General features: G+C 44.5%; 1 protein-coding gene across 4 annotated transcripts in view; it reads left to right on the forward strand.

Moving 5' to 3' along the window:
• The window catches only part of EMB2458 (FtsH extracellular protease family), a 190,587-nt gene that overhangs the window by 25,768 nt on the left and 147,551 nt on the right, over positions 1-17,268 (forward strand). For all 4 annotated transcript variants that reach the window (XR_015542871.1, XR_015542870.1, XR_015542872.1 and 1 more), the window contains exons 4-6: positions 2,492-2,692; positions 9,815-10,105; positions 10,224-10,499. Coding sequence is in view for 1 of the 4 variants with exons in the window: in XM_087391371.1 (XP_087247497.1) it covers positions 2,492-2,692; positions 9,815-10,105; positions 10,224-10,499 (768 nt within the window). In the remaining 3 variants the exon portion in view is untranslated. The remainder of the gene's footprint in view (positions 1-2,491; positions 2,693-9,814; positions 10,106-10,223; positions 10,500-17,268) is intronic.

Consider the following 17,268-nt stretch of genomic DNA (forward strand, 5'->3'; position numbering starts at 1 on the left):
GTCATATAAGCAAAAGAGGTGGTTGGCTGCAGTTCAATCCTATGATTTTAACATTGAGCACAGAAAGGGGAAGGAAAGTGTGGTCGCAGATGCCTTGTCCAGGATGTGGGCTTGCAATCTGTCTGCTATCTCTTCCATATCAGGATTGGATTCATGTCATTCAGAAAGAGTATATGCAGAATTCTAAGGCAGCTCCCATAATGTTAGATTTGCAGAAGCCTTCTAGCAAGGGTCATCCGGAATGCAAATTGCATAATGGGCTGTTGTTGTGCAAGGACAGTGCTAGACTCACAATATAGACAGCTGGTTTTGCAAGAAATGCACTCCTCTCCCATGGTTGGACATGCGGGTGCCACTTAGACTTGAGAGAATCAAATAGAGCTTTATTTGGGAAGGCATGTGGCGGGATATGGTTAAGTACGTGGCTGAATGCTTGCCTTGCCAATAGAATAAAGTGGACAACAAATTACCCGCAGGTCTCTTGCAGCCATTATCCATTCCAGAGGGCAAATGGATGCACATAGCAATGTATTTCATCACAGGATTGCCTTCTACTGAGAGGGGATGGGACAACATCTATGTTGTGGTGGATAGAATGACAAAACGGGCCCACTTCATACCCACGCAGACCCGTTATTCAGCATCACAGGTTGCTTGGCAATTCATTGAGCATGTCTTTAAGCATCATTGCTTTCCTCAAGAAATTGTCAATGATAGAGATGCAAAATTTATGGGTCACTTTTGGCAGGAGTTATTTACAGCAGTGGGTACTTTGCTCATACTAGCACTGTTGTCACCAGCCTTTGGGTTCTACAAAGGGCAGTAAATCCGAAATAATGAGCAAATCACTTAATTACAGCCACTTAGAAAATTCAAGACAGCAAACAAATAAGCTTCCCAACACACAATCCAAGAGCTAGAATGCCCTTGGTCTGCACTAGACACCATCTAGATTGCCCCCAAAATCGTTGGCGCCCCTTGCGAGCTATTTCTTTAATTATTTTCAGTGAGATCAAAATACAGCAAAGCCTTGACTTTGCACTCGAGAGATTAATCAACTGAATACTCAAGCAGTCTTACCGTGGCTGGCAAAGGCATCAAAACCCAGTGCAAATTCCATGGCCATCCTGGCAAAAACCTGTGGGCATTCTCAGGTAAGAGTAGGGCATCTAACAACCAAAATACCTAGTATCTGGCAACCTCTGGCTCAACCAAACCCTAGGAAAAAACCAACAAGAACTCAGAGGTGAAAAGCAGCAAATCGACATCCTTCTTGCACCCCCCCCTCTATCTCCTGGCATCCCAATCCTGGTAGGCGAATTGAATTGGAAGCTTTCTAGCACCCTGGCAACCTCCAATAGAGAATTCACACACTTTGGAGGCTCCAAACTGCTTAGAACATATGTGAATTCTGCAAAAACTGTGTGTTGACTCTAGGAAGGATCTGGAAGCAACACTGGTAAACAACAAGTCTAGCAGCCACGGAAGACCCTTGGCAGGTGCGACTCAGGATCTTGCCCAGTTTGGAAGCAAATCGGCCTGGTTGGGAGCTCAAAACAGCCCTGAGAAGTTGTGAGACTGATGGTGCCTGACTTGGAAGGCTCCTAGAAGAATTGCGAATCAATCCTGGGGGCTTTGGAGAGCGTGGACAGCAGGTATACAGCAGAAAACGAACTGATCTGGAGGGTCTTGGCACAAAACGAAATTCGTTTTTGAGCTTCTAGCAGCCCACTACCAACGCATAGATTGCCCTGGTAGTCCATGTATCCTTGCCGAAGCCACATGTGGGACAGCATGTACATGTCCTACCTGAGTTGCCACCTATGGATGAGGAGGGTCTTATGCTCTATGTTCCCGAGTGCATTGTGGGTTTCAGAGAACGAGTACTCTGCAAAACAGGGTATACATTGAGTACCTCATAAGATGGAAAGGGCTCACAAAGGACGAACAATCATGGCAGCCAAAGAGTATCGTCCAGGAGTACCCCTATCTTTTCCCAGGCTGATCACATCACTTGGATGTCTTAGCACCCTTGCGTAGCACCTGGTACATGTAATTTTGAGGGCAAAATTCTATGGGAAGGGATATCTGTAATGAAGGGGGAAAAGGGCTATTTTAGTAGCCCTTTAGGTGGAAAATGTGGAGGGACTCCCATCCATCACTTATTGTGTACTTTTTGATGTGACATCTAGTCCTATCTACTCCCTCCTTCCTCCTTGCCTACACTCTCTCCCAATTCCCCCCCGCCCCCCTCTCTCTCCTACCTATTCTCCTTCCTTCTCTCCCTTCCTCTCCTCAATCCCCCCTTCTCTGATCTGTCCCTACCCCTTTGAGAGAAAGAGAGAGAGAGAGGTGCAATCTAGGATACATTTAAATAATTACTTGATTGGCGTTGATAATTGTTGTGTAGTGTCTAATTTTTCAAGATGCTGCAATTGTTTTGGTTTGTTTTACTTACTTTGTCTTTTTTTAATAAAAAAATTCTCTGCAGGAACAAATCCTCAAGTATAGAGACAGAGTACTGGTGCGTACTTGGTATGATGAAAAACACAGACGATGGACGATGCCACCCGAAGCTCTTGAATATGCAGTAGAGAAAAAGCTTGTAGAGAGTGCTCGTATTCGACATGACAGGGGTGTGATGTATTTAAAACTGAAGGGGAACGATCGAGTTTATTATGCTGATCTTCAGGTTAAGTGCCGTGGGGCGATGGCTTTAATCCTCTTTTGTCCTATTTAACAACTTTTCCTCGTCATGATGTTAACCTCTTGCATGTTTATAAGGCACCAGCAAAAGTGTATATTTTAAAGTGTACAAGATTAATAACTGGTATCTTGCACAGGTATGACTGGATGAAAATGATTTGGTGGCTTTTTAGTACTACTGAACTCCTTTGTGCCAGAATGCACAACAAGCCACTCAGACACAGCACCTTTACAAACTATAAATGAGAAGTAATGTTAGCTAGCTATAACATTTATACCAGGTCCTCAAAGGGAAAAATTTTCAAAGCATTATCTTCTGCATTACTGGTGATATTCATGCTGGAGAAAAACAGAGAACCAAGTTACGCAAGTCTTTTTGGAGGTTGAGTGCTCGTTAATTCTGAAGTATTTCTGTGAAATGGGATACTCCCTTATTCCAACACTTTCAGCATTATGTGGTGTTGCAACTCCAGAAATAATGCTGAGGGCTATGCAATGGCCTCTTTGTATATTCTTAATGAAATTAAAAAAATGTCATTGGTCCCCAGGGCTCATATGCAGAAGGTTCTGTTCACCTTGCCTTGTCTCCCTGCACATCATGTAGTTTCATACTTTTGCTCATCACAGTTGGTGTTAGTAAACTAGCGTTCTTTGGACAACCTCAACTTGCCACTTAGATCGTGGGTTATTTTGAAAAAGACCTTACCTGATGGCTTATGCTTGTTATGAGTGTGCATCATTTTCATTTTCTTTGGCAGCAGTCTGTTGCTTCTAGACGTTTGCATATTTCTTCCTTCGATATATTTTTTATGTTGTCCTTTTGCATGAATTGTTTGGTGAAATTATATGTTCATGCTTGATGCAATGCGAAATGACTTGAGGCCCATCATCTTATTTTTAGCTCAAACATGCATGCTGCTTCTAGAGATTTGTACTTTTCTTTCTTTGTTTTGATTTGTGTTTTGTCCTTTTGCATGAAACGTCTTGTGCAAATTCTATACTCGCACTTGATTCAATGCTCAACAGCTTGAGGTCCATCCTTCCACTTTTGTCTTTGATTCAGTGTCATGTCCTTTACTTTTATCCTGCAGTATTTTTGAGAGCGGAGAAGTGTGGAAGCATGCAGCACAGAGAGAGAGAGAGAGAGAGAGAGAGAGAGAGAGAGAGAGATCAGAGGCAATGGCAACTGTCTATTGCGGCAAGGGAAAACCCTAATTAGAAGAGATAACACAAGCTCCACAAGGTGCCAACAACGAAGGTGGGCTGGGCCTTATAAAGGCCTGGCAGTGGCCGACCCAGTGGCTGCCATATGGCTGACTCCAGGGTCACTCAACTGACCCAGACTGGGTCGGTTGACCCAACCAGAGTCAAGCCCTGAAATGGGTTGGCCCTCTTGGCCTGTAAATTGGGCCATAATACCCTGCAAAACAGCCATGAAATAGGCACAAATGCCGAGTTTAACCTATCCTGAAAAGGGCGGGCACACCCACATAGAAGCTCAGTCATGATGAGATGCACGTAACTCTAACACCCTCTCTGCAGCTCAAATTGAGCAGGTGATCTGAAGAAGCAAGCTGAAGATGCCACCATGGACCCTCCAGGATAGCACATATAGGAGTGTCGAAGGAGATAGCTCCAGATGGCCGGGATCCTGAACTGTGAAAGAGTCGTTCTCAATTGTGATTTCCCAAGCCAGTCGCATTAAGTCCCCAATGGAGTAATATGAACTGTGGAACACACCACGTCGTGTATCTTGACGGTGAACTCATCACATACAGGAACCCCGTACAATGAACTCGAACTCCTCGGTCCATAGTCACTGCGACCCCAAGCAATGAACCTCGAATGCATCTGGTCCATAGCTCCTCACTGTTACCTTGCTTGCCAGACTTTCAACTGATTAGGGCTAGAAGCAGCCCTCTCTCCCGCTCACATGCTTTCTACCTGCATCAGATGTGTCAATGAACTCTGCTGCTTCCTCTTCTTTGTAAATATTTCAATGAAGACTTTTAAAGGTCTTTGGACTGATCTGGCGTTGTGACTCTTAAGCTTCCTCAATTCCACTTAATGGCATGAAGGGTCTACATCTGCGCTGTTTTCTTTGCTGCTTGCTTTGAGCTTGTGTCTTAGAGTATTTTTTGGATTATCACTTTCCAAAGCTTGAAGCAGTAAATATTGATAGTGGGGGTAGTGCGTAGTGAGTGCCTACACTCAGCGATTGTAGATTGCTCATGAGTGAAGCACTTGGTATTATAGCCTAGGTCACATGTCAATTGAGACGTCCGCATGCGTGAACGGTATTCATGATGGTATCACTTCATCATGCATAGTTATCTCCCATGGAATCTTTGCATTCATTTTCTTGGATTGCGGTGCTGCGACAAACCTATCACTTGATTGCAGCTCGGGTAGTTTGATTTTGCTACTGTTGACGACCTTGAGTAGCAGGATACTCGAGATTTCATTTATGTGAACTTCATTGACTCGCAATGAACTATTCCAAATTCCATCCCATTTTGAGATTGGGTTTCTTGGGTCCTAGCTTGGATATAGAGAAGGAACAACATACCGTTCTACAAGTTTTTGTGGTCCATATTTTATGTAATGCCAAGCTTTTTTTCTACTGTGGATTACCTTTTGTGGATGTAGCTTGAGCACAGAGCTTATCAAGAAGAAAAAGTTGATTTAGTAGATGTTGTATGGTCTTAGCCTCTCTAAGATTATGCTCGACCACTATGCTCGTAAGCTCGGCCCTAAGAACTCTGAGTGGCATTATTGCTTCTAGACCAATGGCCGGACCCTTTCAAAGTCTTGTTGGTAGATTCGGCTTGTCCATTACACCGAGGGTAATAGGTGAGAGCCGTTCTATGCATCATTGGAAACTCTTGAGTTGGCATTGAGAATACTTTGTTCGCACCAAAACATGCTCTCATCCAGAGAAGGAAGAACGGAGGCATTACTTGCCAATTCAAGTTCTTCTCCGGTTAAGGGCAGCTAGAAGCTGGGGAAAGGCTTTACGCTTTACCTGAATTGGAATGGGTAATTTTTTCGATTGAACGAATGCGTTCCAAGAGAAGGAAGAACGGAGGCATTACTTGCCAATTCAAGTTCTTCTCTGGTTGGGGGCAGCTAGAAGCTGGGGAAAGGCTTTACGCTTTACCCGAATGGGAATGGGTAATTTTTTGGATTGAACGAATGCGTTCCATGGTTATTTACAAACTCAAGTGGGCATCTAAACAACATATAACATTCTTTAATAGAAATCAAGTAGTGCTATGTGCTGAATTATCACGAAGCATCTTGGCCTCAGCCCACTTTGTAATTTAGTCGTTGGCCACAATAATGTACTTGTTCCGAGTCGATTGGGTGACTTGTTTGAAGGGTCTCCTAAAGTTGAGTCCCCAATGCTAGAATGTCTCCTACGGTCTAGTTGGCTAAAGGGACATGATTACTGGGTAGTGGTTGTCCTGTTCATTGGCAGACATCACATTATTCACAAATTTTCTTTAAAGGCGAAACGTGCAAGTATGCGTCCCAAAATTTCTGGTTGTAAGACTCAGCTGTATCTTGTGCTTCCATATGAATGCTCTCCCAACCAAGAAGGACATGATCTTGAAACTGTTTGGGAATAAACTGTTTAAAGAAAGCGTTCTTGAAGTCCTTCCATTTCCTGGGCGCTACATAGTTGGCTGTTTTAGCTATCCACCATGCACTGGCTGTACCAATCAAGTGCAAACCAACCATACGAAGCTTTGAGGACTCACTGAAATTTTCCAGGCTGAAGGCAACATCAAACGGCCTTATGAACTGCATTGCCTTTTCAGCTTGGCCATACTGGCCATTGTAAGTGGCAAATCTTACTGACTTCCCTCCGTCTTTGAATTCTTTAGTCTCTGCCTTCCTGCTGGACTTCTTCTTCTTCTTCTTCTTATGCTTTGGCTCTGAAGATCTAGAAGAAGAAGATGATGTTGAGGATGAAGAGGTAGAGCTAGAAGAAGAAGACGAACTGGATGAACTGTGATGATGCTTTGCCTTTTTCTTCTTGGGAAGAGAACCTGCTCTTTTCCTCGATTTGCCCATCACTTCTTCATGATCTACTCCAGAGGGAGGCTTCTCTGGTTTTTCCTCAAAGAGAGGTTGTACCATCCTGCGAAATGAGGGATCGCTTGTTGCCTCTCCCAACTGAGTAATCAACTCTCTGTAGGCATTCTCTTTATTTATCTGTATAGCCTCTGCGTGCTGTACCTGGTCAGACTGTGCCATTCCCTCATGGGATGATTGGGCATGCTGCTGTGAAGCCATTTCTGCAACCAAAATGTGAGAATTGCAACTCTCTCACATATAGTGTAAGCAACTGATGCACCAGCCTTTGCTTTCCCAAAAGAAATACCTCAGCAAGAGGTGTATTGCATTCAGAACTTGTACCAGTAATGGGCTGTCCACTCAAGGCATAAACCCACAAGGTTGCCAAAGCATCAACAACTGTATTGCCCCTTTCCTGGCTGCTACAAAAAGCACTGAGAATGCATCTGATTCCCTTTTCTGAGCACAAAGGCATGCATTCCTTTACTTGTGCAAATCTCTGATTTCTCTGCTTTTGTGTTATCCAAAGCTTTGATCATGAATAAAAAAAGTAAGATTCTTGTCATCTAGGGTAAGCAAATGCAAGCTCGTAGTATTTATATCTATATGGGCAAGGAAAAGCGCGAGCTCATGCTATAACCAAATCTTAAGCGCAAGAGAAGACTGTCTACTCCATGGATTTCATCTTCATGCTGCTGCAAAGATTCTCTCTTTGCTTCTGTGCTGTGGGTGAGCTTTTTGGGGTGTTGGTTTCGTTTTTTTACAGCCTTCACTTGCCTGAAAAACATGTCGTCTTCTAGAAATTGATCAGTGAAATTTGACTGCCTTCATGTCACTGCTCCTCTATTGTCCATGTCCAAGCTGCTTGTAATGTGCAAAACTGTAAAACTGCTCCGATTGCTCGCTTACAAAATGCGAACTAGCACTGCATTGCCCATTTCATCTTGAAGAACCAAGCTTGGCAAATTTGGTTTTAATAGGCGCATGAATGTGTGGAAAACACTTCATTCATGAGTACATATTGAAATTAATATGACCATTAGGTACAACATATTTCCAACAAGACATGGAAGATTTGGCTCAAATTCTTTATCATTGCTTCCATTTTCAATTTTTTACTATTCACATGTATTTGCTTGTTTTGTACATTTTGCATTGTAGATGTCACTTGGATACTTTAATGTTTTTTTTAGGTGAGAAAAAAGAAGAAATTTACTGCTCTGGATGCCATAAGGACTTGTCTTTCTATATTCATTATTAGTTTTTGGCTTATAGATCGATATTTACACCCAAAAAAGAGTTACAAGAAATCCTTCGCATTGTTGTCTAACTCTGAAAAAATCCGGCATCATATCCTTTAGCCTCACCCTTATTTTTAATTTGAATGTGCTGGATTTCCCTTGTACTTACTCCTTTTGTAGGTGTTGCATTAAATCTTACCACTTGGCATTCAACCTGTGATAGATTATTAAATTTCATAGATTGTGTTTGTTGACAAAATGATTTCGTCTCTCTCACTTGTGTAGCTTGAAGGCAGAGCTCTTTTAGCTGTGCGAGCATTTTTGATAAAGGCCGTGCTGCTGCTGTGTTCGCTTTGGTGGTGTCCAACGTCTGCCTTGGAAATCCTTTTGTGGTGCAATGATCAATCAATTTTGATATCAATCCCTCTCAATATCAGAATCACCCCATTAGGCACCTCAGCGTGGCCACCTCCTTTTGCATCGTCTGACCACTGCCTATCCTTTTGTCAAGAAGCCTTCCCCCGGAGAGTTTCGCAGGTTCTTTTTCTTAAGAGCGTGATTGTCCATATAGAAAACAGAGGGATTAGCCATGTCAATAGTATCTTTTGAATTTTTGAACATTGCATATTAGACCGAGTGCCTCTTGCTTGATGATGCTATAATAGCATTTAGGGCTGGGCAGACATCATGTTGGTGTAGTATACCAGGTAGTTCACCTTATCTTTGGTTTGAGCAAAAGTAGTGACGAAAGTATAATTTTGCACATGGAAAGTAATATTCCATTTTGGTGGTCTATGGATTTGCAACTTCTTTGCTCGATCCTTGAGCTCTTGGAATGCATTGGCTCGCTTCTTGGTCCATAAGAAGTGGGGCTCCTTCTGAGTTATTTTATATAGTGTTTCTGTAACTCTGGGAAATTCCCTAAGTCTCTTGTAGAGGGTGACACATCCAATGCAGAACGAGAGTTCATGTAGAGTTATACGTTTCAACATAATCTCTATAGCTTCTACTCAGTCATAATTCCTTCTTTTGCAATCATATGACCAATTACTGCCCTTGTCTTAACATAGAATACACACTTGGCCAAGTTGAGTGAGATACTTAAGTCTCGAGATTTGAGACCTCAAGCATATCTTCTCTAACATCAAAGAAGGGCCTCCTTAGTGATGTAAATACAAAAGTCATCAAGAAGAACGTTCATGCACATTGTCAAACAATTTTTGAAATTCTCAACCAGAAAGTGCTGAAATGTGGGTGGTGTGTTCCCTAACCCATTGGGTGTTACCTTACAGGTAAAAGCTTCCTATTCATGGATTCCTATGGTATTGCAATATTTGCATCAAGCCAATTAACAACTTAGCATATGTATATATTTTAGCTTGGGTGATCTGATATGGATGTCAAAGGGACAATTTGCTCCTTATTTCTTAGAAAGTCATTTCACAGGAACATATAGCACTTTTCAGCACATATCAAAATATGTGACGTGTTTTGTAGAGGAAAGTGTAGGGGTAATGGTATCCTATTTGCTCTAATAATCTGCAGACCATGCTAGGGGGATACCGCAGGAGAATGCAGGTGTTCTTGAGCTAACGATCTTCTCAGACTATGGTCTGTTGTTGTTTTGGTAATAGTTGCCCTTTGTCTAGGTTCTAGGGACTGTTTGAGTGAGGCTGACTTTCTTCATTATGCTTGTCAGGGAAATGCATTAAACTGAATGTTGTGTTGAGACATTTTCCTTCAAACCTTCGCACGTTCCAACTTGTTTTGTCTTATGACTACAGCTTTATGATGCTACCTTTCAAAATGATGGAGGCTTTGATGCCTTGTATCTGAAGATGCTTACATTTGGAGTTTCTACATCAGTGGAAGTCATGTGGATACCCTTCAGCGAATGGCAGCCAGCCCGACTTTTCTTATTGCCTTTTAAGTTGGCTTTTGCTGCACTTTCTGGCATTTGGAAGTCTGGTGCAGTGACTCCTATTGTAAATATGTATTTCCAGTCCTTGGGCAATGTTATTGAAGAATTGTTGGCTCGGATATGTCTTCCTGTTATGGAGAGACTTCCAAAACGGGTACGTGTGTCTTTGGCAATTGCATTACTGTATGCGTGTTTGAAGGAACACATTTTGGTTGGTTGTTTAGAAAAGGGTGACCCATTGTGATTGATTATCTTCTTTTGCTTTCTTTCAGGTTCAAATAGCAGTAGGACTTCAGCTTCGAGACAATGCAGCCACACCTGAAGTCGCTCCTTTTTTAATGGAATTGAAGAAATTCTTACAGAAGAGAATGGAAATCCGCTTTGGGGAGGGTGAGGGTACAACTGCATGGTGGATCTCGCTGCCTTTCATGTGCTTTATTTTAGGGATTCCACTTGCCTATTTTTCAAGGCAAGTAGGAAAGGTTTTTGACCAGCTTTTTGGGCCTGGAGAGGAGATGAATGAAGTTGAGTGGAAGGAGAAAAAAGGGGTAAGCCCTTGGTCTGTACTCCATGATTTCCCCTCCCTCTTTCAAATCGCCCTTCTCCTTCTTTCTGCTGCTGCGGGAGAATAGAAAAAGGAAAATCGAATTGTCCCACCAAAAGAATAGAAAGGACAGCAAGAAAGGAAGAGCTTCATAACATCTTTGGCTTATGTTGATCTTTTGTCAGCACACATTGTAACTACCATGGCAGGCTTATTCAGACCTCATGGATTGATGCATAAGCAGGATCTAGTGTGTGTGCGTGTGATAATTGTATACTGTAAAACACTGCTGGTTTCATTGGGTTTGCTAGTCTTCCTGCTAGTTGGGATCTTCTTAAGCATATGCATCCATTTAATCTGTATGCATCCAATGTAGTCTGTGCTGATGCGTGGACAGGATTTACAAGTCTTCAGAACATTATTCTAGGGTTGTTCAAGTATGGTCTGAAGTCCTCTGCATGTTTTAGGTTTGCATGTGAGAGCATGAGATAATGTAAGAGCTTAACGGGAAGTAAACAAGGGAAGCATAGGTTTGGAAACCTACAAGATCACAAACTCTGCTTGCTTATGTGTTTTTTTTGGAATTTTATTGTCTACCTTGTAATAGCAATAGCGCGCCACCTTGCTGTTGCAAGGTAGACAATAAAATTCCAAGAAACCTACAAGTTCATGAAAGTATAGAAACCTACAAGATCATGAAAGCTGCTTCGCTAATGAGTGTTTTCCAATTAAATCTTTTTGGCTTTTGTTGTCTAGCTTGTAATAGCACCAACTTGGCCTTAAATGCGATTGCTTCCACAACTCCTCAGATATCTTATTATCTACTCCTACTCTTCTTTGGAATAATGTACATGGCCCTCATCATTTATATGAGGTGGCTTATCAATCCTAAGATGTAATTTCTACTTATAGGCCATAGGTCTTGATAGAAAACAAGGGAGGCCCTTTAGACCGACGTGCCCTCCACAATTGCACATGTAGAATCACAATGCACACACATGAATTTCTGCAATCTGAAAATGCCAATCATTGGCTACAATGCTCTTTTGAGATGGAGAGCTGCACACATGGAGATGTAGCAACCAAGCTTCCCACACAATGAATCCGTAATATGTAGCAATCGTTGAGGAAGGTCAAGGGTGAACCCACCCTTTGGCCTTTCAGAAAGGTCATGGTCAAACCTCCTATGTTGCATTGACATGATGGAACCAATCAAAATGCACTAACACACATGCGATTGGCTGCCCTAGAGTGTGTGAAGTGATGAGTGCTTGGTTGCTCGATAAGTGGCAGCCACCTAAGTTAGACCAATAGATGGGTGCCCTGCGGGACTCTCTCAATGACATGAAGTCATAGGTGTGCCCTAACCAAAGACCCAAGGTCTAACTACCACTCTTTTGGAACCTTTAATATCCTAACCCCAAATCACCCCACAAGTGAATCAATGAACTAAATCCATAGTTCATCAGACACTTTTCCAACAGGTACAACCCTCCTACTTGTCAAATAATTTAATATTATTGCTTGCAGCTCCATTTACCTAGGTAGTTTCAGATATACAATACCTCCCTCCTCTCACTGCTTTCTTCTTCTTTGTGTAAACTCGCTCATCCTTTGTTGTGCCCTTGCCTCTTTCTGCTTAGCCAACTATGGAAGTACTTCAACTTTGGTTAGTTCCTGTTCAACTTTGTGATCTCTTTGTTGCCAATGGTGGGAGGCATATCCAACTTACAACCATCTAGAAGTTCATTAAGGCTCATGCCGACAAAGCTCTGCTTTGTAACGCTATGAAAAAACTGAGCTAGACAGAGCCCTTTTCCCATATGCCTTTCTCTCTCATGCTTCCGCCACCACTGAGGCTTGTATGAGTTCGCTTTTCTGTGTACTTTGTCCCATAGGCCCGTGAGGCCTCCCGTGGATGTTAATATATCTTTCTTTTCTCACAGTGAGCAAAAATACTATGCCTACAAGAGCGGGACTAGAAGACACATGGGGAAAACAAGCTTTGGAGACAGCTATGGCAGCCCTCACTAATGGGACAGCAGTTAAAGGTACCACAGATGTACTCACATGCCTCAACAAATTTGCCTCGTGTTGATAGAAAAAAAGACAACCTGGAAGCCACCAATGTGGCTCTATTGGCTGAGAAAGTGCATGTGGATAAGACACTAGGTGAGATCAAAAAACAAGGAGGGAAGGTACAAGGAGATTGGAGGAAGGAAAAGGCCAAGAAAGAAGAATGGGAGAAGGAGAGGGCAGGATGGGAAAATGAGAAGACCAAGCTCCAAGACAAAGTACATACAACGGGGGTTGAGCTACAACAAATGAAGGGCATGCAAAAAACATCAGATGGTTTATGGAAGAGCTCAAAGCAGAAAATGCAGCTCTTAAAAAAGAGATGGTGGCCATGCAGTCTACCATGAATGGTACACATGCTGAGTCCGCACAACAGCTCAATAAGGGAAAAGAAGTGATGCTTGAGTGGATAGACGTGGTTAAAAAAGGATCAGCAGCTCCTAAAAAAGAGTTCCATCTCTGAGACACTAGAGGAAGAGAAAAGGAGGGCCAGCAAAGCAATGAATGTCCTAGTTAGAGGCTTAACAATGGGAGACACCCCAATTGCAGATGCTCACCAAAATGGGGGCCAACCTTATGTGTGAGGCAGCTTGGAGTGTAGGGAAGACGGAGATACCAACAAGACCCTTAGTGCTGAAACTCCGGACTGCGGTAGATAGGTCCTCCCTCATGAGCATGAGAGCATCTCTGAAGGGGACCAAAATTTACTTGGATGATGACCTCACCCTTCTACAACAGGAACACAGAAGGGAAGGGATGACACGAGTAATGGCAGCAAAGGAAGCATGGAAATGGGCTGCTTACAGGGATGGCAAAATGGTTATCGTGGAAAGAGAAGACAACGGGGAGAAGGGGGGAGGGTAGAAGGAAGAAGGGGAATTGTGATGGTGTCGGATCCAAGAGGGGAGTGCACAGAGCAAGATGAGTATGGCTGTATGGTATTGTAACGGTACCCTTTGGTTCGACCCTGGTGGTTCCTTGGATAGATACACTGATAGAGACATCATCTTCTACACCGAGACACATTAGAGCCCAGAGAGAGGGCTGCTCACAGTGACAGGATACACCTGGGAGTTTGCTCATAGGAGAGAATTGAGGAAAGACAGTGGGGTACAAGGATCTGGAGGCATGGCTGTCCTTTTCAAGACACACTTGAGACCACTCATATTTGTGGTACGAAGAGAGGAGCATCCACATCATATGTTGATACGACTCCAGTTGCTAGATGGCCGACCGATCTTCATTGCGGTGTGCTATTTTTCCCCAGACACATGATCATATGCTCATGAGATTACTACAGAGGGACACAACCCATTTGAGACGACATGATGGCATCATAGAGTTCTCTAGACAGGGAGACACCCTCCTTCTGGGGGACTTCAATGCAAGGACAAGACATAGGCAAGTGGACCTACTAGACTTAGCATATAAGAGAGATCCACACATGGTGCCGGAGCTAGATGCAGTAGAGCTTAGGATGTTGAGACACTCTGTAGATACCTTAAGCTGGCGACACTCACTTGAGCTGGGAACAGTCCATGACCTTATTATCTACAATGGCGTCCAGAGATGGCCATCATCCGTGGGGTTCACTTGCTTTCTACATGGCGGTGGGACTAGCACAGTGGACTACCTACTAGGCTCCTTAGCCTTTGTCTCGTGGATACATGACTTCACAGTGTCCCCTTCCCGACTTGGAGCTGACCACTCATATTTGGCCTTCTGCATCTCTGCTACTACGCCAGTCATAGAGAGAGCTCCTACCACACGTGCTCGTACCCAGATCCACTTTGATCCTTACTTAGCCAAAGAGCTTCCGACCCTACTAGAGGATGATATAGACCTCGCCCATGCCTCGGACACCATTGTCTCTGTAGCACAGGATGCTTTCACGAGATCCTTCCCTACGACCCGATCCGCACGGGCGCGAGATGGGAAGATGCCTCAAAACCCTTGGTTTGATGATGAGTGCAGAGAGACGCGAGTTCACCTCACACGGGAGCTAGTCTTGGGTGAGTTGACATCATTTGAGGCACAACGGATCTTATGACGGTTGACACGCCGTAACAGACGAGCCTTTCTCACACACATGATGGATGAGATCATCATATCATTTTGAGGAGACCCGACCACTGAATGTGGGCTGCTTTCGAAGGGGAAGCCACCCATTCCTATTACTGATCCGAGGGTATGGCATAGTTATGCATGCTCCTTATATGATGTCCCGAGGCAGGGACCACCGGATATGTCCTCTATGCCCAAGCCCACTACCTGTCACTTGTTTACTACACAGAATGTACGGGCTGCACTTTGCTGGCTCCACAACCAGAAAGCACAGGATCATGAGGACCTACGGACTGAGCATTTCGCACATGGGTAGGAGGACTTGGCCCCGGTTCTTGCATAGATGTGCAACCATGCTGTATGCCATGGCTTCCCACCGGCCTGGAGTACCACCACTATCATACCGATACACAAAGCAGGGGACCCCATGGATACTGGGAACTATCGCATTCTCATGATTGGCCACACACAGGCCAAGATCTATGGATCGGTACTAGAGAGGGAGATCAGCAGTCATACAGAGGCACGGGGACAGTGGGCACTAGGGTAGGCATGATTCAAGAGATAGCACTCTACTCTAGATCACATTTTCACTCTGAGGGCTATCTTGAGGAGGCAAGGTCTACACAAAGCAGGGGACTCCATGGATACTGGGAACTATCATATCCTTATGATTGGCCACACACTGGCCAAGATCTATGGATCGGTACTAGAGAGGGAGATCAACAGTCATACAGAGGCACGGGGACAGTGGGCACTAGGGTAGGCATGATTCAGGAGATAGCACTCTACTCTAGATCACATTTTCACTTTGAGGGCTATCATTGAGGAGGTGAGGTCTAGACACCAGAAAGTCTACACATGCTTCGTAGACTTTCGGAAGGCCTTCGACACACTTCCACGATCCCGCATGATTAGAAGACTACAAGAGATGCAGATTCCAAAGATGCTGATCTAGGGTGTGATGAGCCTATACGAGTCATCCACAGGCAGAGTCTGTGCCCCATGTGGTCTATCGGATTGGGTCAAGAGCATGATTGGGGTGAAGCAAGGCTACCCCCTCTCACTGATTCTCTTCAAACTTTACACCGATGAGATTGCATCCTTCATAGATTGCCTAGGGAGCGAGCAATCACTACTGGGTGACCTCATGATATAGATATTGCTATACGTTGATGACATAGTCCTTATATCATCTTCAGTGGAGGGGCTGCAGAGACATCTGGAGGCCCTAGAGGTGTTCTGCAGAGAGAGAGATCTGGCAGTCAACCTTGGAAAGACCAAGGTTATGGTCTTTAACACCTCACGAGCAGTGCTCCGCCGACTTTGCTTCACTTACCGTGGGGAGCCAGTGGAGATAGTGCAGTCCTACACATCTTTGGGACATGGCTCATTCTCACGATGACCCATGTAGCCCATGCACGACTCACATGGGGGGCTCGGTGTGTTGGCTCGACTAGAGCGACATTGCTTCCATGCGCACTTCCAGGAGCTTCGTGAGTTGATCCCACGAGATGAGATCAACTGTATCATACGGTTAGATCTCCTCCAACTCCATATATCTCGGACTTGGACCAGGAGCTCCCCACCATAATCCAGTTCTACCGCGACCACCTCCTAAGAGTATCGGAGGAGGGATTCATCATTAGACCCCAGTATCTCAAGGACAGAGGAGTCTTACATGCACTGGGTTTTGTTCCATCAGCTGAGGATTAAGGCGGGGAGAGCCCAGAGAGCAGCGAATCTGTATGCTATGTACGCTGGGGGCGGTTGAGATAGAGGAGCATTTTCTATGTGCTTGCCTACTACTATGAGATCCGGGGACGTTACCACTGTCTCTACCTGGGGGGTAGTGGCTTCGGTCCACTATCACGACTGATCCACTTCCATGACCAGGTCTGCATTGGGCTCTATTTGATGAAGATGTGCCGGCACAGGGAGACACTACTGCGACAGATCAGAGAGCAGCAGTAGATGGCTAGACCACAAGACATAAAGACTGACCGGGCAAAGCGCACGTCATAAACTTCTCTACATTTGAGTCATCCCCAGGACACAGCAGAGTGGAGGAGGAGTCGCTAGCTGACATGAGGGTAGCGTGGATCAGGAGAGAGACTACACGGTGCCGTTGAGAGAGGGACGTAGAGACCACGCTCGAGACAGAGAGTGCTTAGAGCACATTCTATTGAGGTCCGACCTATCACAGCTTTCCTTAGGGGGGACAGTTAGAGACGAGGGGCCACTCTGGACATAGCCTAGAGAGCTCAGAGATCGAGGAGACCGCATCCTGCGCCTTACCGTGGGACAGCTTGACAAACGCAGATACGAGATATCTTCACAGCTCACCAGAGAGCCATCACTGTGCTGGGCTTCGGTTTCTGAGTCCTAACTCCGAGACTGACTTGGTTCAGATTGTACTTGATAGATGAGCATAGATTAGTACTCAGCAAAGGCCCTAGCGCGCCCTTTGCAAACTCCAGCCCCTCGAGGCTTGTATGAGTTTTTCTTTTTCTTTGCACTTTGTCCCATAGGCCCGCGAGGCCCACAGTGGATGTTAATACATCTTTATTATTTTTTTCTTTCTTTCTTAAAATCGCAGCAGTCCTCCACAACCTCCGTGTGCTTTGGATCGT

This window comes from Dipteris shenzhenensis, chromosome 20, assembly GCF_047967505.1.
Source record: "Dipteris shenzhenensis isolate YYH24624 ecotype China chromosome 20, Dip_SZ_1.0, whole genome shotgun sequence".
Taxonomy (NCBI): domain Eukaryota; kingdom Viridiplantae; phylum Streptophyta; class Polypodiopsida; order Gleicheniales; family Dipteridaceae; genus Dipteris; species Dipteris shenzhenensis.